At 32.3% G+C, this 22,712-nt stretch overlaps 5 protein-coding genes and 1 long non-coding RNA gene across 13 annotated transcripts in view; 3 read left to right on the forward strand and 3 right to left on the reverse strand.

Moving 5' to 3' along the window:
• Positions 1-1,660: 1,660 nt before the first annotated feature.
• Positions 1,661-8,222, reverse strand: Arf51F (ADP-ribosylation factor 6). The gene is made up of 6 exons (XM_065351552.1): positions 8,046-8,222; positions 7,534-7,650; positions 7,361-7,464; positions 7,086-7,284; positions 6,748-6,929; positions 1,661-3,218 (listed from the first exon to the last, which is right to left on the reverse strand). The coding sequence occupies exons 2-5, from the start codon at positions 7,613-7,615 to the stop codon at positions 6,787-6,789; spliced, it is 528 nt and encodes a 175-aa protein (XP_065207624.1). The 5' UTR covers positions 7,616-7,650; positions 8,046-8,222; the 3' UTR covers positions 1,661-3,218; positions 6,748-6,786.
• Positions 8,223-8,351: 129 nt separating this feature from the next.
• Positions 8,352-11,958, forward strand: Cpsf73 (cleavage and polyadenylation specificity factor 73). The gene is made up of 16 exons (XM_065351549.1): positions 8,352-8,701; positions 8,773-8,836; positions 8,905-9,002; positions 9,075-9,203; positions 9,280-9,457; positions 9,521-9,610; positions 9,685-9,835; positions 9,907-10,082; positions 10,155-10,284; positions 10,358-10,533; positions 10,602-10,754; positions 10,824-10,932; positions 11,018-11,202; positions 11,274-11,408; positions 11,480-11,602; positions 11,690-11,958. Exons 1-16 carry the CDS (start codon positions 8,631-8,633, stop codon positions 11,789-11,791), a joined length of 2,070 nt encoding a protein of 689 aa, XP_065207621.1. The 5' UTR covers positions 8,352-8,630; the 3' UTR covers positions 11,792-11,958.
• Positions 11,959-12,587: 629 nt separating this feature from the next.
• mRpS31 (mitochondrial ribosomal protein S31) lies at positions 12,588-14,679 on the forward strand. The gene is made up of 8 exons (XM_065351554.1): positions 12,588-12,825; positions 12,900-13,077; positions 13,154-13,283; positions 13,354-13,513; positions 13,597-13,734; positions 13,820-13,990; positions 14,062-14,294; positions 14,366-14,679. The coding sequence occupies exons 1-8, from the start codon at positions 12,815-12,817 to the stop codon at positions 14,632-14,634; spliced, it is 1,290 nt and encodes a 429-aa protein (XP_065207626.1). The 5' UTR covers positions 12,588-12,814; the 3' UTR covers positions 14,635-14,679.
• A 628-nt stretch (positions 14,680-15,307) lies between these two features.
• ERp60 (disulfide-isomerase A3) lies at positions 15,308-18,320 on the reverse strand. Its single transcript, XM_065351553.1, has 9 exons — positions 18,043-18,320; positions 17,750-17,837; positions 17,559-17,679; positions 17,261-17,489; positions 17,071-17,190; positions 16,899-16,999; positions 16,634-16,826; positions 16,329-16,560; positions 15,308-16,252 (listed from the first exon to the last, which is right to left on the reverse strand). Exons 1-9 carry the CDS (start codon positions 18,192-18,194, stop codon positions 16,001-16,003), a joined length of 1,488 nt encoding a protein of 495 aa, XP_065207625.1. The 5' UTR covers positions 18,195-18,320; the 3' UTR covers positions 15,308-16,000.
• Positions 18,321-19,065: 745 nt separating this feature from the next.
• On the forward strand, positions 19,066-21,139 carry LOC135836619 (uncharacterized). The gene is made up of 2 exons (XR_010557068.1): positions 19,066-19,258; positions 19,997-21,139. It is a non-coding gene; the product is annotated as an uncharacterized LOC135836619 (long non-coding RNA).
• The window catches only part of LOC135836616 (protein dead ringer homolog), a 141,207-nt gene continuing 139,024 nt past the window's right edge, over positions 20,530-22,712 (reverse strand). For all 8 annotated transcript variants that reach the window (XM_065351560.1, XM_065351558.1, XM_065351562.1 and 5 more), the window contains 2 exons: positions 21,926-22,267; positions 20,530-21,561 (listed from right to left, as the gene is read on the reverse strand). In XM_065351560.1, the coding sequence (XP_065207632.1) occupies positions 21,440-21,561; positions 21,926-22,267 (464 nt within the window). In that variant the 3' untranslated portion in view covers positions 20,530-21,439. The remainder of the gene's footprint in view (positions 21,562-21,925; positions 22,268-22,712) is intronic.

Genomic DNA, 22,712 nt, shown 5'->3' on the forward strand with positions numbered 1-22,712 from the left:
TTCACAAGCGCTGCAAATTGAATAATGTTTTGCAAAAATTTCTCAATTTGTTAAAATATCACAAAAAATTAAGATTTAAAAGTTGGAACAATCTGGAGTTTGAACAAATGTCTCACAAAAATACGTTTAATTTTTAAAAAACAAAAAGAACACGAAAATCATGGAAAATCATCAAATTTTGATTCTAAAATACATAATATTGAAACGTTTGAAACAATCTGAAATTGGCTATAAAATGATACAAATATTTCAAAAATTGAGAAAAATCTTGCAAACGTCACCCAGATGGGAAAACAAAAATACACTCCCATTCTTCAAAGAAGCGTTGGACGTTATTAAACAAATCTTTACAGCTATCTATCGATCAAAAAACATAATATGTATAATGAATTTGAATTTCACTTTTCAAGTAATTTCAATTTTTATTCATTATTTAATTCAATTTTCATCAATTAAAATAATTTAATCTTTGTTCATTGACTGAATAAAAAAATCATTCATCAATTTATTTTGATTTTTAATTGCATCAATTTCATTTCATTCTGAAATTCAAACATTCAAATTTTCAAATTGATTTAATGATTATTTGGTGGTTTACTTAATCGATTTTTAAATCAATTCATTTTCAGTTCTTTACCTTTTAAACAATTATTAGTACTTTTTAAATTTACTTATTTGATTGACATTTTTTGATTTTTGTTTTAATTAATTTAAAAGTTTAAAACTGTTCATTATTCCTCATTCGAATTTATTACCTACTCAATTTTTTTGTTAATTTTAGTTTCATTTTTTAAATTAGGTAATTTAATTTTTGAATTAGAAATAATTTCTAATCTTTGTATCTGAAAAATTTTAATTCGTAAATTTGAAAGTACGAGTAATTTTTTTCGCTGTTTGAATTAAATTGATATAGTTTTCATTTATCGACTCATTATTATTCTTAGGAGATGAATTTTCATTTTTCAAATTATTCATTACTCAGGCAGGTAATTTAATTTAAGTACTCAAAAACTGATTTATAACTTTCGCTTGTATGTAAATTCACTTCAAGTTTTCAATCAACTTATATTTAAGCCAATAGTTGAATCTTCATTTTAAAATTAGGTAATTCAATTTTCACTCATAAATTCTATTCATTTTCAAAGATGAAACAGTAGTAAAATCGAACACGCTTTTTGCAAAAATTCAAAACTGATAAAAATGTCATCAAAGGATTTGAAAATGATAAAATAACTTGAAATTGATGCAATATCGCGAAATTCAAGCTTTCAAAAATTATCTCAGATAATCCACAACCTTACCAACGAAGTCGCTTTTTGAGTTTCAATTTTCCTTATTCCAGGTTAACGTAATCACTTCGTTTTAAAAGCATATCAATATCAACCACTTCATTTTCAATTTTCACCTGGGGCCTCCTCCTATCCTGGTTTTTAGCCCAAATAACCCAACATAAAACTAAAAACCTCAAGCTTGAATCACCAAATTTCCACCATCACCACCCCATCTATCAAGTAATCACAAATCAGCCAAAAAGAAAGCGATTCTTCCTACGCGAAAAACTCAGCGAGTGAATCTACAAAGGAAAAATATGAAAAATATATACACTAAACCGTAACGAAATCCAATCCACAACAAATAAAAAGCAACCTTGAAAATGATATACCTCGTGGAATGACATTTTAATAAATTAAACATTGCAATATATAATGTTTACAATGTAATAAATTATAATAGAAATTCTATATTTTAACAGGAGTCGATTAAAAATTTATAAACAATAAAAAATGTAACGAAAATTACACTATATACAAGAAACAAAAAGAGAAAAAAATGATGAAATACTTTAAGCTATTAAAATGCATAATTTTCCTTTTTTTTTTACTGGAAGAATTCTCATCGACTGAGCGACACCATGGTTAAAACAGCTTCGTAAAGAAGCAAAAAAAAAGAAAAAAAAACTCGCATGGCGTTTTATCTTGTCACCGATGAAAGTTTAAATTTCTTAAAATTAGTAACTTTACATTTGTGAGGAGACCAGATAATGGAGACGACAAAAATATAGAGATATGCACAAAAGCTAATGAGAATAATGAAAATGAAAGCTTACAATGCTTATAAACTAATCAGAAATTTTTCCTTTATAATATCCTACTAGAATAAAAATACTTAAAGAAGTGCGTAACAATACGTCTTTTTACTCTATTGTAAAAATTATTAAAGAGATATAATTTTTGTTTTAATTTAAGAGAGAAAAAAAGAAAATAATAAAATGCATAGGAACCCAGAAAAATTTATTTAATCGTCAACTGATAGATAAACGCTGCTAATTAAAAATGTCTTTTTTAATTGCAACATTACCACTACGTGTTAACGACTTAATAAAAAAATAAATAATACACAATAAATGGTAGGTAAGGTACATATAGTCACAATAATAGTCTTCAAACCAAGACCTACGAATTACTAACAATATTACCATACGCTTAAAATAAAATTCTGGTAATGGTACGAAAGAAAGAAAGAAACGAGATGGTAAACAAATTCAAAATCCTTTTGCAAAAACAAGTCAATCCTTCGCGAATGAAATTTTCAAATTATAATTGACAAAAAAATCATATCTTTAGGATACCACCATTCAATCTTAATGATCCCAAATACCTGTAACATTTATATGTTCGTTCATTTGATGCTTTTCTTTTCTTTTTTTATGCAAATTAAGTTATTATCGCATACGTCGAAAAAAATATGCATAAATGAGAAAAATTGACCGATATTCGAATACTTCTGAACCGAAATTGAATATTTTCGAATGATTAAAATCTCAAAAAAAAGAGTATTTTTTCATATTTTGTCACCTCACCACCTTTTACCATACTCACACCAATACGTATGCGATATGGGAAAGAAAAATACGCGACACCTTTACTAAACCTCCTCTTCTGTACACTAATAACCAACGAAGAATAGTAAAACAACACGTTAAACAATAAGTGCGTAAACATTTACACATACAATATACACTTTACGAGTAACAACAAAATTTTTTTCGAGTATACAAATACAACATAGGAAAAAAAACACATTAATAATATTGATCACAATGTTTTAATAACAATAAAATTATAAATATGTTATTTCGTCGTCTGTCACTCGAATCGGTGTAAACGGTTGACTTCTGACAAACAAGGTGGAAAGAAAATCGATACGTATCCGAAAATCTGACAAAAAATTTGAATATTTGAATAACCATTTTTTTTTTCGAAATAAAAAATAGCTATAAGAAGATACGCATTAAAAAGAAATAAAATACTGAAGCGTTATTTCTCGATTCGTGATCGACCATCGGTTAAAAATCAAAACAATCGTATGGATTATCGTATTTGTCATTAAGAAAAATATAAAATCTGAGTGAGGAGGACATTTTTTCGAAAAGATGAAATCTTGAAGCGAAAACAAAGGAATAAAAGAAAAATGAGAGTGAAGCCGTTAGGAAAATTGTCGATGAAAAAATTTCACAAACGACTCTCAAATTTCACACCTGAAGTAATCTAATAAAAATAATCCGATACCAAACGACGGTTTCAATTTTCAACAGAAAAGAAAAAAAAATCACTGATTAAATTTTCGTTCGACGATTTGTTAATATTTGATTCGATGGTGGCAGTTCTTGGTTATCTGGAAAAGTGGATTCAAGACTAATTTCCCACTCGAACCAAAAATAAGTACTAGTTGAACCAAAATCAACACAATCTACTATGTTTCCACAAACAAACAGAAAATGGGAAACTCAAAATTAGGAATTAAAATTTGAGAAGCTCAGGGCTCGTATGTGATTTTTTCCAAAAAAAAAGCTTCAGTAACCAAAAGAATTTAAAATGTGTCCAAAAAATTACAAAACGTAAGCAAAACATTTTCAATTCAGAAAAAAATGTCTAAAAAAAGAGTACATTTCGGTAAAAAAAATGAGACTTTTTCAGGATTTTCAGCAAAAAAGTGAGAATTTTTGACAATTTCTATCAAAATCATTTTTGAAAAAAAATGAAATTCCTTGATTTTTTTAGACAAAAAAACGACTATTTTTTGCTATTTTCGACAAAAAACCAAACTTTTAGGAAATTTTGTCAAAATGCAATTTTTTTGGCAATTTTTGGAATAAACCGAGACGCTGAAAATTTCAGCAAATGAGGGAGCTATATAAAAAATGTTTAGCAAAAATGTGATATTTTTGCAACTTTTTGGCAAAAAAGTGAGAATTTAATGGCATTTCTTTTTCAAAATTTTTGTTGAAAAAGTAAAACTCTTTCGCAACTTTTTTGTAAAAAAACGACACTTTTCGGTAACTTTTGAGAAAAATGAAGACTTCTGAGGATTGTTCGCAAAAAAATGATAGTTTAAAACGATTTCAAGATGAAAAAAATACGCTTTCAGGAAATTTTGACAAAAAGCAAGATAATTTGCTATTCCTGGCAAAAAGAAAACAAATTTTTCAAAAAAATTGAATTTTTGAAAAAGTAAAAGCTCAAAACTGAACTTGAAGGTGGACCTTTTCATGATTCTATAAAAATTGAAGCTAAACTATGTATTTAAAATTTTGAAAAAAAACTACAGTAAAGATTTTAAAAATCTTCTGTTTGATAAGTTAATTTTAAAAATATGATTTCAACATCAGCACTGAGAGGGGACAAGGGTTCCAGATTATGATTAAATCTCAAAAAAATAAAATAGAAGCAAAATTGCGAACTGAATGTTACTAGTTCAAGGTGTCCACTAAATCGAAAAAATGAAAAAGGATGACCTTTAAATGGCTTTTGGATCACCGAATTTTCACTTTTGGATAACCTTTTTTAAAATTACGTAGATTTCAAATTAAACTTTGATGGGTAATTTTTATAAAATTTTATGCGCTGATATCGGCATCGCTGAAAAAATGCCATAATGACATAATTATTACTGAAATTCCATCATTTTTTTTTGTAACGTTCAAGTCATTTCAATGATAATTTTACGATTTTTGTTATTCATCATGTGAATTTTTCACGATTTCATTTCATTTCAATGCTCGGTCCTTTTTCCGTGATTTTGCACCATTTTTTTTTTCTTTTCATATCTGAGCATTTTTGCGAAATTTGCACTTTTCAAGAATCTTTATTTTAATTTGCAATCGAATAAACCAGATTTTTGACACCCCTTAGCTTGAATTCGCCAAAACACCATAAAAGTGAAAATGGCACACTCATATCACTTCATCTTCCTAATTTCCCAGTCGACACAATATTAGAACCGATTTCATAGAACTATCAATATTACTGATAACTCAACTACTACTACTATACCTTTATTAGACACAACAGAATTACGATTCTTCATTTTAATAGCCAATGTAAAGAATAAAAATGTTTCACATCGAGACGAAGAAATTTCATCACCTCGATTGCTCTCATCGACTGCAGTTCAAAGAAATACCGTCATAATTCACCGCGCACTATTTCTAACAAAGCACATTCTTGAGTGCACTTCACTTTGAATAGGCCAATAAAATCACCCACTCAATTTCAAGAGAGGTGTTTATAAATTTCAAGAACGAGTGGCTCGATTTTTTAAACAAAAATTCTATTTGCTCAATATTGGTGATCACATGTTTTTCAATTATATTACTAGTGTGCAATTTTTAAAATTTTCCCATTTTTTTAAAATGAAATTTTTAGAAAAAAAGCATAACATAAATAAATCGTTCTAAAACCAAGCAGACAATTTAAACTTGATTCTCGTATGAAAAAACATTTCAACTGAAAACATTCCCACAAATTCTACAGGTCTCAAACAAACTCAACACTGTGAAAAATATTAAGTAGATGTCAAATGTACTTGAATAGACCATTAATACATACGTATTACGTACGTAGAAAGTCTAATCCAAGAATTTAAAAACATGTAATATTACGAAGAAATATAATACATCAACCCTTGTTTCAACTCCCCCCCCCCCCCAAATAAAAACCTTTCCATTGAGACTTGAAGAGAAAACTAAACATTACTCATTAACAAAGACGTAATAACTTCAATTACCTTTTCAATAGGATAGAAAAATTTAATACCGATCAATCAACAACAGACGCAGCCATTCGGTCAAATCAAATTGGGATTTCTACCTCGTCACGCGTGACCAGAAGAAATTACTAACTATAAATTATGTTGTTATTCATTTCAAGAACGCGAGTGTTTAAGAGATGGAATTAAAAAAGCTGACCCATTCGATAACGCTGGAATATAACGAGGATACAAGGAGAAGTTTTATTCACAAACGTGTATCGCTCAATTGCTCCCCGACGGACTTGTTAGGTTATTTCCTTTCGGTGTCAATCAATGTTTTCATCCATTTGTACGAGCAAGAAAATGAAATCTGATTAAAAACCAATATTGGAACAGAACAGAAGGTTCGATTGACCAAATTCATTATTTAAATGCAGCTATCACGCGAAAATGCCTCTAGTAATAAATTTCAGTTAGCACGACCAAATATCGTGCTATTCTGGTAACCGGAAAACGTCTACTTTTTGTTCGATTAAATCTTCTAATCAACTATTTGGAAGGTTATTATTACGACCGATGAAACGGCGGGCGGAAAATTATGGTATCTGTTTGACCAATATAATTCATGGAATTTTTTCGTGAAAACGAATCGAGTTGTAAGGTTTAATAATAAACGTACGATAAGAATACGTTTTTCGAATTGAAATAAGTAGGTACCTGGCAAGAAATGAGATTTCCTTCCACAGAAGCTCTAGATCACAGTTTATGATTTGAGGTCAGCCATGAAAGTCCTTCGTATAGACCATCGCCACTTGTCGCACATGATGGTTGTACATACCAATTTCTATCTCTGATACGAGTCAGACCTAATTTTTCTTGAATTTCATGCGGTTTCATAGCTAGAAAAAACCAGTAAAATTAGTATTCAAATAAGGGGATAGAATCTTGAAAAATCTGTCATTGAAATAATCTTATCACGAATGACAATGGCGACAGGAAGTAAATTATATGGTGATATAAACGAGTAGATAAATTTATCGTAACAATACACGTACCATCAGGTAAATCTTGTTTATTTGCGAATATTAAAATAATAGCATCTCTCATTTCTCGGTCATTGATGATTTTATGCAACTCTTGACGCGCTTCGTCGATTCTGTCTCGATCTGCACAATCTACGACGAATATTAATCCCTGAGTACCGGTATAATAATGCCTCCAAAGGGGTCGTATTTTATCCTGACCGCCGACATCCTGCGAATTAAACCATTACATGCGATTATGACGAGTAAATTGCGTGCTGTCGAGTTTACATAACCAATATACGCACCCAAACATTAAATTTTACATTCTTATACGTTACTGTTTCTACATTAAATCCAACGGTGGGTATAGTTGTCACAGATTGACCTAATTTCAATTTATACAATATAGCTGCGAACAAACACATTACATTAGCACCGGAAAGAGAAACACTTTGAGATAATCGTTGAAAAACCATACTCGTTTTCCCAGCAGCGTCCAATCCCAACATCAATATTCTCATCTCCTTGTTTCCGAAAATCTTCGAAAGTAGTTTGCCCATTTTTGAGGTACTTTATATGCTGAACATCAGGAAAACTGAAACAACACATCGACTTATTACTCAACATAGTTAAAAGCGGGTATTTCTAATTAGACATAGTGAACGTGAACTGTGACCGTATTATCACGAGAATTACATTCGAGTTGACCAACGTAAGGTCGTTATTATCAATTAACTCTAACTATTAGTCATTTCAGATGAAATCATTCATATGCTCAACAGTCTGTAAGCGTTAGGATGCTGAAGCACTGGCGGAATGATTGATTTTATGAATAATTGGGCGACTAAAGCTACCGATGGATAAGTTGTGAAATGTATTATGATGTTTGATGAAAATAACAACATGAAAATATTATGAAGTATGTCAGCATTAGTTGAAAACATTCACGTTGACAAAGTTGATTGATAAGAGGATTTGAAGATTACTTACCTAGAATTGTTACATTTAATTAGAGAGAATTTACACGAATTATACGAACGCGTACGTTGAAAAATAAACGGCGAATTTATCGAACCATGTTAATAAATTTGAAATACCGTGCAGCAAAGAAACAGAAAAGTCCAACCCATAACCCAAACATCCGCCTTTCTCATTTCTCTCCTGTTTCCTGTTTCCTCTCCTTTCCGCATGGTTCAAGTTCATGCCTTCGTAGTTTCTAAAATACTTCGATGCTATTTTTTGTTTCGAAAAAGGAAGGAAAACCCAACGAAAAAAGTCAATCGGAAAATTTTAAAACTTTTTTGTTTTTTATCACTTCGCAAAATTTGAATTTTCTTGCAATTTTCCGACCTAGAAATGCAAGTTTGGGAATTAAATAAGGTGTGAAAATTCAATTCAACGTTGAAATTATACTCGTCTTAGTTACTTTTGCTGGATTTTTCATCCACTGAACAGTCTTTATTCAGAGATGCAATAATTTCCTTCATCACCGGATTGAATTTTTCGATATCAGTACCAAAGAAGCAGTCATCTCTCAACTTCATTTTCTTCAATCACGATTAAAATATCTTCACGATGTCTAATAAAAGGAAACCAGAAGACCAATCGTTCATAGAAGAAAGCGATTTATTAACTATCAGACCTTTGTAAGTAGTTCATTGCTGTGTTTCATGCTCAAATCTATGTTCTGTTATCAATGTGTTTTCTAATTGTGCAGGGGAGCCGGTCAAGAAGTGGGTCGATCATGCATTATGTTGGAATTCAAAGGAAAAAAGATCATGGTAAATATATTCTTTAAATTATTCAGTCGTTGAATACCCTGGTATAATGGTATTTTATATTTTTTCAGCTGGACTGTGGAATTCATCCTGGTCTTACCGGCATGGATGCTTTACCTTTCGTCGATTTGATCGAAGCCCATGAAATAGATTTACTCTTAATTTCTCAGTAAATATTAATTTTTAGTCCACTGATTCATCGTTTCAGGTTCTGTATTAATATGGAATATTTTTACTTTAGTTTTCACTTGGATCATTGCGGTGCATTACCTTGGTTCTTGATGAAAACCAATTTCAGAGGACGTTGTTTCATGACTCATGCCACTAAAGCCATTTACAGATGGTTGCTTTCAGATTGTATCAAAGTCAGGTATCTACTTATATCCAAGCTCATCGTAATTTCAAAATAATATGTTGAATTGAAATTGTATGTACTTTTTGTGCAGTAATATATCTACCGAACACATGCTCTATACCGAAGCAGACTTGCAGAAAAGTATGGATAGAATTGAAACCATAAACTTCCACGAAGAGCGGGATGTTGGCGGCGTAAGATTTTGGGCGTATAACGCTGGCCATGTATTAGGAGCTGCGATGTTTATGATTGAAATAACCGGAGTCAAAGTAATTACTTTTCCCCCGATAAATATTCCCGTAAATTGGATCTAATTGAGGCATGCATTACAGATCCTGTACACTGGAGATTTTTCGAGACAGGAAGATAGGCATTTAATGGCTGCAGAAATACCAAGCGTTCATCCTGATATTCTAATCACGGTACATTTTGCTTTTTTTTGAACGATCGGTATTTATCAAGTTTTAACTCTTCCTTGTGTTCTCATCTCCGTTAGGAAGCAACTTATGGAACCCATATACACGAAAAACGAGAAGAACGAGAAGCTCGTTTCACCTCTATCGTACATGATATCGTCACTCGAGGAGGTAGATGCCTTATTCCAGCTTTTGCATTGGGTAGAGCTCAAGAATTACTGCTCATGTTGGGTGAGTTGAGTGTTAAGATTCGTTTACGTTTTCATTTCACGTTTTGTATTGAATAATTGAATGTTTTTCAGATGAATACTGGGCATCTCATCCCGAACTCCACGATATACCTATTTATTATGCGTCATCTTTGGCTAAAAAATGTATGGCTGTGTATCAAACGTATATTAATGCGATGAATGATCGTATAAAAAGACAGATAGCTGTTAATAATCCTTTTGTATTTAAATACGTTTCTAATCTGAAGGTAACGAAATGCTCTTAGAATTTTTTTGTGCTTAATATTTGGATTCATTCAATTTTCGTGTTAATTTTTCAGGGTATTGATCATTTCGAAGATATAGGACCCTGTGTTGTTATGGCATCGCCTGGTATGTTACAAAATGGGTTGTCCAGAGAACTGTTTGAAGCGTGGTGTACCGATCCGAAAAATGGTGTCATAATTGCTGGTTTGTAATTCGATCAAGTTTTTTAGGGTCTGAATTTCTATGTTCATTATTACCATTTTTCTTCATAATTTAGGTTATTGCGTCGAAGGAACTCCTGCCAAACAAATTCTCTCAGATCCTGAAGAAATAACTACGATGACTGGACAGAAATTACCGCTGAAGATGTCCGTTGATTATATTTCATTTTCGGCTCATACAGATTATCAACAAACTAGCGAATTTATTCGAATTTTGAGGCCTCCTCAAGTGGTGAGTTTCGATGCTAAAAAGGAAATCCTCATAATACGTGGTTTCTTATAAATTATCGATTCTTGCAGATTTTAGTTCACGGTGAACAAAATGAAATGCAGCGTTTGAAATCTGCTTTGGAGAGAGAATATGAAAACGATCCAGATACCTTGATTACTGTGCATAATCCGAAAAACACGCAATCTGTTGATTTGTACTTCACCGGAGAAAAAACCGTTAAAGTAAGTTTTCTTAAATGTAAATTACACATTCAAATTTGTAGTCCGTTATTAAATTAAAATTATTTTCAGGTAATTGGATCGTTAGCTGTAGAGAAACCTGCAGGAGGACAAAATCTGAGTGGTATTTTGGTAAAAAGGAATTTCAGTTATCATATGGTTGCACCTAGTGATCTATCGAGTGAGTAAATCTGTGGAAAATGGTATGCACTAGGAATTTTGTTTTATACAATATGAATTATTTTATTTTTTGGTATTTTTCGCAGAATATACCGATATGACAATGAGTCAAGTCACTCAGCAACAATCCGTTAGCTTCTCTGGATCACTGGCTGTGCTTAAATTCTTATTGTCACATTTAGCCGGATGCTTGGAACAATTAGATGACAAAAGATTGCGTGTGTACAAAGCAATAGATATATCGATAGAAAATCGTATGGCTGTGCTTGAGGTAAATTATTGTCGTATTCAAACTCTTAATTTGTATTTTCGGACAATGTTTCTAATTTTCTGTTTTTTTAGTGGGTGGCTACCCCAGTAAATGATATGTATGCTGATGCAGTCTTATCTGCAATCTTGCAAGCTGAAGCAATCGGAGGGACTGTTTCTAAAACTATTCCTCTTCCTGCAATGAAAATGGACAGAAGCCATTTCAAAGTAAGTGTGATTCAGATGTAATTTCTTTCATAGAGACACTTTGCGAATATTAAATAATTTTTTTTTCACAGGAATGTTTAATTGAATTATTACAAGATATGTGTGGCGATGAAGCAGTTCCTAAAATTTTCAAGGGCGATAAATTAACAATTACGTTGAACAATCAAAAAGTTAATATTGATTTATTGAATTTGGTAAGTCAGTTTTTTAATGTTTCGTTTGAGAATTCAATTAACATTGAGTATCGAGTATTTTAAAAATCACAATTTTATTGTTTTTAGGACGTGACTTGTGAAGATGAAAGTATTCAACAAATAATCCAAACTGCTGTTACTCAATTACATAATTCATTAGCTCCTGTGGTTATCGACCTTCATTCTTAATATTTTCATTTTGGTGATAACCAATTTTATATGTTTGTAAATTTTTCAATTAAAATATGTGTAATTATATAAAAAACGTTTTTCGTGATATTTATTCTGCTTTGAAAAGAATGAAATGTGGATAATTGTAATTTTCCTCGTCGTATTAAAAATCATTTTACTCGAAATTGGTTTTTTCTTTAGCTGAAACTGCTTCTTTGCTTGAAAGCATTTTTCCATTTTGAGCTATTTTTCTATGATTTATCATCTGCAGAAAATAATCTAAAGATAGGCCTCACTTCATTTCGACTGATGTCTGAATCAGTGAATCACTTCAAAATTTTTGGTAGGTGAATGCTTCAGAACTTTTTGAAGAATTGGGCTCGTTGGCAACTTCGACCGGATACATCTTTTGTTGAAGTGATTTATACTCCTACACAGTTCTGAGCTTTGGTGTTCTCTTTCTATTTTGAATTCATTCTTAGAGAAATTGCGTAGAAATGGACTCATGAAGTCATAATCGTAGAGGGTCATGTATGTATGGTAAGCATAAAACCGAGAGGCCGGGTGACGACAAACAAAGACTACAGAATTACAGATACTTATGGGCTGTTGTGCTTAATGCTGAATTTAATTCTATAATCACGCTAAATTAAAAAATATAATATGTTCAATATTTTATTATTGGATAGACTCTATTTTCCGAAAAATTCAAACATGGGACTTCAAAGCTAGCTGACTAAGCACGTTTGTGAGATTTCAAGCAGTGGTAACATTGTATCTTTTTTCTCTTTCACGTTTCTTTCTCTCTCTACTTCGTCTTATCACTCTTATTCCCGAATCAAAATTTCAAAATTACACAATGTGTTTTTACTTTTCAAAGTAATTTCTGCAATTTTTTTCTCCAAAAAATTCTCTTATATCTTTTCATTTGTATAACAATAGAAATGCTGTCTTCTGTGTTATTGATTTTAAATTTATAAAACTTCACATTGAAGTATTACCTAAATTTTCCTCTAAGATTCGGCATAAATACATCGCACCATGATTATCCGGTAAGTTGAATATTTATTGAGAAAAAATTCAGATCATAATTTACTTATACTAATTTTATTATATTGTTTTACAGCGGTTTTCGTATCAATTCGATTGCATTGAAACAATTAATCAGTAGACGTGCAATTTTCACTAGTAACAGATTACTCGACGAATCTAGTTCCGATGAGGAAAACGATAAACCTAAGAGAAAACCAGACAAAGATGAAGCTGTAAAAAAATTAAACGACTTAATTCTCTTGATGGCGAAGGTAAATATTTTGTATTTTCATTTCTTCTTTTTTTTTCACTCCGACGAGCTCATTTTTTGTACGTATTTGCTCGTAGAAAGAGCCGCCGTCCAAACTAGCTTCACAAGTGAAAATTCCTAAACCGAGAGAAAACAGTAGAAAAATAGGACTTGAAATGAAGAAGCAAAAGGAACTTGAAGCCGAACAAATGGAAAACGAGAAATTAGGTTAATGATCAAAAATATAATTCTTGTTTGCATTTCTAAAACCATGTGATCTATCATAATTATTTTTCAGGTAATAAGCTGGCTGATGCAGCTACTAAAGTAGCTGAAAGTTATGGCGGAGATACTAAAAAAACCGAGATGGAACTATTGGACCTTTATTTTTCGCGTCGCGGAAAACCTTCCAGTACGGGAGAACAATCTGAATCATCTTCTGAAAAAAATTTGTTGAAGTAATTTCAACTCTTGTTGTGAATTTGTGGTATTGATTTTCTGTAACTTCAGTGATTTGTATTTTTTTTTTTTTTTTTTGTAGTAATATGTTATCGGAGATGAAAGTTGAAGAAGAAAGTGATTCATCTCTCGATAGAAGTGAACAGATGTCGTCTCGAGCTCATCAAGTCAGATCAATGGCAAATGAAAACAAGCCGAGACAATTCAGATGGGGAACCCGGTACGAAAATACACTTTCAACCTCTGTTACAAACTTGTGGAATTGAGTTTCTATTACTTCAATGATTGACATTTTTGTTTTGTAGTAATGAGTCTTCGAAGATAAAAGTTGAAGAAGAAAATGATTCATCTCTCGATAAAAGTGAACAAGAAAGTGATCCATCTCTCGATGAAAGTAAACAAATGCCGATTCGAGCTCATGCACTCAGATCAATGGCAAATGAAAACAAGCCGAAAGAATTCAGAAGGTTTACCAGGTACGAAAATACATACTTTTTTCGTGAAAAAATAAATTAAAAGTACATTACTGTTGTTTTTTTTTCATTAGAAAAGCAGATCAGCCTAAAGCCAATTTATTCGGTGAACAACCATTCAAATATTTCGACGTCGATAAGATTAAAGCTCAGAACGTAACACCGGTTTCATTAACCACCTGGGATTATCTGTATGAACGAGATTTAAAACTACATGTTACTCATCCTCCTAAAAATATTTTTGAGCAGCTAATTCAATGGACCGAACAAGGAAAAGTTTGGCGATTCCCTATAGACAATGAGCAAGGTATCTCGTATTAAAGTTTTTTTAAAATTAATTTCTCTTCATCTTCTTTTAATTTTTTTGTATTTTTTTAGATTGGTTCGAGGAACAGAAATACGATTTCAGTGATCATGTATTCCTTGAACGTTGGTTGGAACCGTGGTGTCCGGAAACAGGCCCTGTTCGTGATTTTATGCAATTAGTATGCTTAGGATTATCGAAAAATCCATATTTGACTGTTCCTGAGAAACAGGCTCACATATTTTGGTACGAGCATTATTTCAGAAGTAAAAAGAAATTGTTAATCGACACTGGCTCCGGAGAAATAAAAGATCGACCACCAGTGGAAAGTAGAAGTACATAATTGTTTTATTATGTTGGAATAAATTTTGTCGTTTTATTACTAGAATTTCATTTTTGTTTTTAATTACAGTGTTAAGCTTTATTCAATTAGGTACCTACACCAGTACACCTGGCTGTGGCTACCTATGACTAAATTAGGCCAAACCATAAAAACATGTTTTTAAAACACATTTGTAGGTCTGTATTTTTGCCTAGAAACTAGCGCTTTTGGTTTTACAGTTATTTACTCAATTCTCTCTCTTGGTTTGAGCTTGAGCAATTTTGTAATGTGGGTGGAAAATGACTTCATTCATCAGAGAGTGCTTTCGTACAAAAGCAAAAAACGTAAATAATATAACATTTAAGTAATCTGAACTCAACGAACTTTTTCGATTTTGAATTCAGTAAGTAATCATTATAAATCATTGAAATCAAACTTAAAATAGAACACGATTACCGTCGTGTCTCGCATTGCCCTTCAAAATTCAAGTCACATTTCAAGTGCCTGTCGGACTGCTCATAGATAACTATGGCACTGCTTCTTTTCATCAGATCTTTTTCAAAAATTTACAAAGTTATAGCCTAAATTATTGCGCCGCCACATTTAATAATTCATTTCGCAACCTTAATCAAGTACCTATTGCGAAATTTCGCAATAAAGAATTCAAACCTCCTTGAAAAATGAACAATAATGGTTTCGTGAACATAATTTTATTATAGTATCAACCACAATAATTATCGGTAATTCTTGAAAGAAAGAAAAAAAAAAGAGTACACGGTACCACGAACTTTTACATAACAAATGCACCATATTCACACGAGACTAAAAGTAAAATTATCCAATAAGCCTTTTTTAACGCTTAAAAAAGTAGGAAAAAAATAAATGCGTAAAATAAGTCGCGAAATAATCCCGATAAAAACATAAATCCTAATTACAAATACGATAAAAAAAAGGAGGATAAGTAATAAAAAGGAGGAAAAAATTATTCGTTGATCTTACATCTACATTATTTGAAAACTTAACGTTTAAAATGATTGGCAAATAGAAATTTAACAAATTTAAAATAATTTACAAAAGGAAGATCGAAGTAACAGTTACGTTTTAACTTACTTCTTTCGTATAAAAATAAAATTCTATAAAACCATTGTGAAATTGAGAAAAAATGCACAACTAAGGGTGTTTAAGCATTATGTATAGCGATTAGGGATATTAAACACATGTCACGAATAATTTTTTTTTACCGATTCCATAAAACTCTTTCACTACATCGATCTTTACAACAATCAGACTTAAGTATGTAATCACGTTAAGAATACGACCATTGTTCGTATTAATAGTATTATTTTCAAATATATCACATGCTAATTGGATCAGTATTACGAATGATTTACAATTCATCTTTATCACTAGCTGCTTTGGGTTTACCATTACGATCGTAACCTTTCAATTCGTCGGTGGCACGGCTAGCGATGTATTTGATGAAATCTTCCAGTTCTCGGCCACCTTCGTATCGGACTGGTTTGCTCTTGTTATCCTTTGGTAGCCAGTAAAGCGTTGGGAAACCACGTACGTCGAATCCAGCCGGTACATCGTTGGCGGTAGCATCCATTTTTACGATGGCTACGTTTTCATTTTTCAACTATAAAATAAACAAGAAAATATTTAGAAAATAGTCGACGCAAATTTAAGAACTAATCAAGGAAAATCAGGTTTACTTTTTCAGCCAATTCATCGTAAATAGGCGTCAGCTTTTTGCAGTGTCCGCACCATGGAGCGTAGAATTCAACTAAGGTATCTTTTCCATTATCAGTGACAACGTCGTCGAAATTCTTAGCAACGGCTACTTTGACTGGGGCTGAGTTATCAGCTGGAATGTCTTCAGATTTCAAATACGGAGTCAGGTTTCCAGCAGCCAAGTCGTTCATGAATTTTTCGAATGCTTCGATTCTACAGTGGAAACACATCGATATTAATCTCGAAATCTTTATTTTAAATCTTAGAATCGAATAAAGTTACTCACGAGAATTCATCTTTCATGACGTATTTTTGCTTATCATCTTTAACGGTGACCAATGGTTTGTCCGATGCGACGTAATCAAATCCGAAATCGTTCAATTCGTGTTGGAAATCGTCTTTAGCGCTGATGGCAAAGTTGTATTTACCTTGGTAGTTTTTGGCTACTTTCAAAATTCTGTTTCTCCAGTAATTGGTACCTGAAGATTATTTTAAATTAATATCTCACGTAATATTGCGAACATTACGCTACCGGTATCGAAATACCATACCTTTGGGATTTTTAACGTAATCGACACCGTAATAAGCAACAACCAAGGGGGATTTGAAATCTCCGGCGTTATCAGTAGTTCTGTGGCCCACTAAACCATGACTGTAAAATAATTTCGTCATTAAATATTTCAACTAGATGCGATATTAGTTACCATATTTTAGCCGACTTACTAATTTTCTTTAATGAAGTTTTCTAAATCAAATTGAGCACTACCGCCGGAATAATCGATCACGTTCGATTCGAACTTATTACTGAAAACTTTGGGGCGGAATAATTTCACAGCTTCCGATCTGCGTAAGTAAACACAATAAATAATTTGACCAAAAAAAATCTTCAAACACGACAAAGTATAACACTTACTCGACTTTTTGATCGTTGAGCACTTCGTCTTCTTCGGTATGAGCAAAACTAACTTTTTCTCTAAGTTTATCGGCCACGTTCAAGAATGCTTTTTTGAGATCAGAATCTTTTTTGAAGAATCCTACAACAGTGACTTCTTCTTTGGCAAACCATTTGGTGAAGTCTAATAAAGATGAAAGCTTCTTGGATCCTGGGCCAACTTGAGATTTCATGTACTTAACGATGCCATCTGAAATAACCTTTTATAAGAAACTATTCGGTAAAGTAAAATATTCAATTCGAAGATTTCAATAATTACCGGCATTTCTAGGCCCGTTGTATTCCTTCACCACTTTTCCTAATCGGAATATTTTCAACGTAGGATAACCGGATACATCGAAATTACTACACGTAGATTTTCCCGATTCGGTACAGTCGACCTGTAATTAAATGCGATGAGTTCGAATTCATTGATTAACGAGAATGTACTATCACAACAAATACTGATACCTTTACTAAATAGATAGGTGGATCATTTTTGTTTAAAATGGATGCGGCTTTTTCGAAATCCGGCTTCAATCGTTTGCAATGTCCGCACCTGTAGAACAAAGCCACGTCAGTACATTACAAAAAAAAACATATCGAGATATTTCATGCCGGATTAGTTTCCGGCTGAAAATATTGCGGCCAATACAGAGTGTTGTTTGGGCTATGTTTATAGGATGATACATGTAGAAAATTTTTTCACCATAGGTCAAGCAACGAGGCACGTAATTAGAGTGATTTTTTTAATAAATACTTACCATGGTGCGTAGAACATCACTAAAGCGGTGTCGAATTCCGAGATGCTGGATTCGAAATCATCGTCAGTAAGTTGAAAGACATCGGATTCACTACCATAAACGTTGATTAAACTACTAAGTAGAAACGAAAGGATAAAGAGTCGAGAGTACATGGTGATAAAATTGCTTGAAAAATTTAAAGAAAATTTATCCTACGTGTAATTTTTTGAACTGATTTACGAAAAATGAAGACTAGCCATTTCACTTTGAGCGGACAATAATCGGTAAACTTCTCACTTGGCGAAATACCATTGGCTGATGTTGTCTCAACGCCGAATCAAGAGATAAACGTATGTGCGAATTGAATGTATGTGATTGTGAGATGAAGAGAATATTTATGTCAATCGCTCGAAATCATTATTCGACCAAAATAATTTTCATTTTTTTGATTTTTTAAAAAACAAATCAGGAAATTTTAAAAAATCAACGAATGAAGATTGGGAATGAAATTTCTCTAGTAGGTAAGTAGCAGGATCCGTCGATCCGGTACCCGCCGGTAGTCTTCCTCTGGCGCCCCCAAGCACCAAGCAGTCCCTTTCTGGCCTTTCCCTTGGATTTGTCTCCGAAAACCGGTCAAAAGTTCAAAACTGTCATGACAGTTTTGAATTTTTGACCGGTGCTTTTCTCCGGATCAATCAAAATTACTTTGTAGTCGGGACTTCAGGAGATTTTATGAATATAAAAGCATGCATTTTAATCTGAGAGTTGAGATGAGACCAAGAGACCATACTTAAATTATACATAGGTAGCAGCCTAGCAGTAGCAGGTACCTACATGGATTTCAGCGTTCACTGTTCAGGCTCATCTTTAGAATTTTATTTTTATTTTTTCCTTTGAGGACTTGAGAGGCTAAACGCTTGAAGGTGCGTCACAGGCACATTAGTGGAACGTTGGGTCAAATATCAAATATTAACAACGACGACATTAGGTACTCGAAGAATGCTGGATGTTTACTTACACTGTGTCAGATTAGATTAGGTTTTCGGTGGCAGGTGACAGCTTTGTTTGTTTGAAGAAAGTGAGTTGGTAACTTATTCTATCTGAGAAATAATTCAAAAAATGAAATCGGAGTGGTCGAAAACTTTTGCAACTTTTTAAGGTGACATTTAAAATTTAAAATGTATTATTTTTTTATGCCCGAAAATTTATGTTAAATATACTGCTACATAACAAATAGGTAAGTGCTGTAGTTTCACCTAAGCTTATCAGTTTCTCGAAATGTACCTAAGCATCACCTGACGCTGACCTGAGCGGCAGAATGACCATACTGTTGAGCGTTTTTAACTCTTCTCTTTTGATCCAGTTGATAATTACAACCAAATCAAAAAAATAAGCTGATAATTCGTGTTTGGCGCTCCCAAAAAACTTAAAAACTGAATGTCTCATGATTTTTTTCAAATTTTTTGAAAATTGGAGGACCTTTGAGGAGCATTGGAGCCTGAAGGCGTACAATCAGAAAAATTAATTACATTTGATTCGTATTCAGCGCTTTCGAAAACAGATGAAAAGTCATGCCCCACAATATTTGCATTTTATTTACATTTTGTCCAAAATTTTTGGGCACCCTACCCCCATGGCTTTAGGAATCATATCATGAAAAATGCCTAGTTGAAAATATTATGAAAATGTACATTGGTTTCCAGATTTTTTTCAAATTTTTAAATCATAATTTTTAAATTTGAAAAGCTTTTTAAAATTTAGTTAGGTCGTATTTGATAAAACAACAATTTTGAGCTTTTGAAAGTTTTGACATATACCTATTTCTGAAACCACTCTCAATCACCAATGTGGTCTATAGTGAAATTTTTTTCCAAAAAAGTGTATTTGGGGTCAAGCGGAACAGTAAAAGTGGGTCCAAGCCCTAGTGGAACTTGAAAACAATAATAAATCTACATATTTTTTTTGTTCATTGTAGGATGCTATGAGTTGAAATTCGATCAACACTTCAACAGAACGTGAAAAACGATGGAAAGCATGCAGTGAAACTGTTGTTAAAGAAGCAAATTCATCGAGTTGTGGAAGGCAAAGAGACCCATGCTCAGGTTACTATAGAACTTGACATTCCGAAAATTCTGGAGCCCAAGTTTTTGGATCGAATTCGAAAAACGAGGAGGCATTTTGTAGTCAAAGTAAGGTTTACAATGTAGCTGCTTCAACTCAGTAACAGCCAACAGGTGTAAATTTATATTCGAAGACCTCATGAGCCCTATGACTTTTTGATGCTTGATATATGTATGTATGTATACCCTGAGAAAGAGAATTACTGCTTTAGAGGCATTTTTTTATTCAGGTCTATTAAAATTTTCGTATTCAAGTTATCAAGTAGGTAATTGATTTAATACCTATTCGTAATTCTGCATTGAAATCATTCGTTGTAGGCAATTTAATATCCTGAAAGCTACGCATTACGCATTACGCATATCAATAGTCAATATCAAAAAAAAAAAATTCTATATAACTATTTAATTCAAAGAAAGTTTACAATCGGAACGACTACATAAAACATAAAAGCATTAATTATATATAAAAACAAATAATAATAATATGCAAACAATAAAATTAAATTAGAACAAATACACAATAGTACACTTTTGTTGTAATATTTACAATCAGAAATACTTTATAATTAAAACCTCTCTAGTAAAGATCCTTTACAGGACGTCTCAAATAAAACAAAATCTACCAGCAATTTCGTACGTTTAGCAACAGAGATGCATAATAAATATCGAAACAAAAACGCACAGCAGTGTGTACTACAATTGGGATCCATCAATGTAAAATAAATAAATACATTAAATACATAAGAGCAATTATTGATGAAACTCTGTTTGCTTACAAATTAACAACATAAATAGTCATGCGAATCAAAAAAGAAATAAAATCGATTTTTGGCATTACTGTATAGGTAGGTACTGAGAAGTAACGTCAACTACAAATACATCGAAAACATTAATTTTTAACACTATACTTCGGGGCCAATGCGACGCAAATAGATAGAATTACAATACAATTAACACTCGACGCCAATACATTTACGTATTTCATAGTAATTACATCTTACGTTAGATGAAAATCTCTTACTTGACAAAATGTACCCAGTACACGACATTGGGTAATATACAACTAATTTAAAATCAAACAATACTGAAAAAATGGAATCGTTTTAAAAATATCAAAACAGAGAAAGAGAAAGAAAATAAAAATAAAATACGAAAAACACAAACGCTGTTCGCTTAAAAATCATACAGGTAAATAAAAAATACGATACGAGAGAAAAAAGTCGAAAAGTTTTGCCTTTTACTACAAAAATAAAATAAAATGCAAAGTTACGTATAATTATTTTCCAAATTTGGTTCATTTATTGCAGCGGTCCAACCTTCGGCCTTTTAGCTATTTTCGGATGTAAAATCCCTCTGTATTTGGTACCGTTTATTTTGATTTTCACTACGACAGGAGATGAATTGACTGAATTCTCTGTATCTGCAAAAATTAAAAAAAAAAAAAATGATTATCTAAGCATCGAAGAAAACACTTCAAGTGGTACTGTATCATAAAACGCCACAAAAATGTGTTGTGGTGTTGAAGAAGTTGCCTATTCTAATGCCCGTTATTCGTCAATTTGACGCACGTGCTATCCTACAAGTGGTAACATTTTCGTTGAAAAAAAGTACTGATTTTTCAGCAAATTAAAGAGAAATTCAATCACCGAAAATATTAAAAAATATTTTTCTTTAAATGAGTTATACAACGATCAATTTTTTCATCTCTATCTAATCTCAAAAGGTCTATAACCTCATCACAACACCCTGAGCATTAGTTTTACCTACAAAAAATTCATATTTACCTTGACTAGAATTATTCAAAGGTATCTGACATTCCGGTTCATCGTCAGAATCACTATCCGTATCTTCGGTTTCGTTTTCTTCCTCGTCGTCTCCCTCATTATCACGAGCTTCCCTCTTAGGCGGTGGTAATTCCAAACTGTTTCTATCTTCTTTACGGTTTTTGCCCAAGTCCAAGGGAGCCTCATTATTGGAATTTTGACTCGGTGGCCTGGCAGGTTGGAATGGTAATACTGGAGGTTGTTGAAGCGGTTGTTTCATAGCTCCGTTGTACAAATTCCACAACGCTAGCTGGGTCATGAAACCGCTTAAATTACCCGGTTCGGGCAATTCAGGAGACGAACCTGTAAAATAGTAAAAAAAAAATTGCACCTTAAGTAACGCGTCAGTATATGCATAGGTAGCATCACAATTCGTAATTTTTTTCGTTACTTTATAATTACGAACGAAATATGTTCTTAAAATTGTACCATTAATTACTCGACGTTCAAACGTCATCCTACTCGATTTTTTTAGATTATTTATACGATTTTTTCACTCGTCATCGTGTACCATATGCGCGAAAAAAATTTGTTAATTGGGAAACGAATTTTCAAGTAATGAAATTTTCGATACACGATACAGAAACACGTCGTCGTCGCGTCGTCGCATTAAAACCACGCTGTATACGATCGTATTATACTTACTTCGTACATTACCTTCATCAAGACTGTATTATTATTAAAATAAGAAAAAAAGACTCGAATAAAAAGAAACCGTAACTTATGAAAAATAAGCGTACTGTCCTCT

Source organism: Planococcus citri, chromosome 2 (genome assembly GCF_950023065.1).
Source record: "Planococcus citri chromosome 2, ihPlaCitr1.1, whole genome shotgun sequence".
NCBI classification, from domain to species: Eukaryota; Metazoa; Arthropoda; class Insecta; order Hemiptera; family Pseudococcidae; genus Planococcus; species Planococcus citri.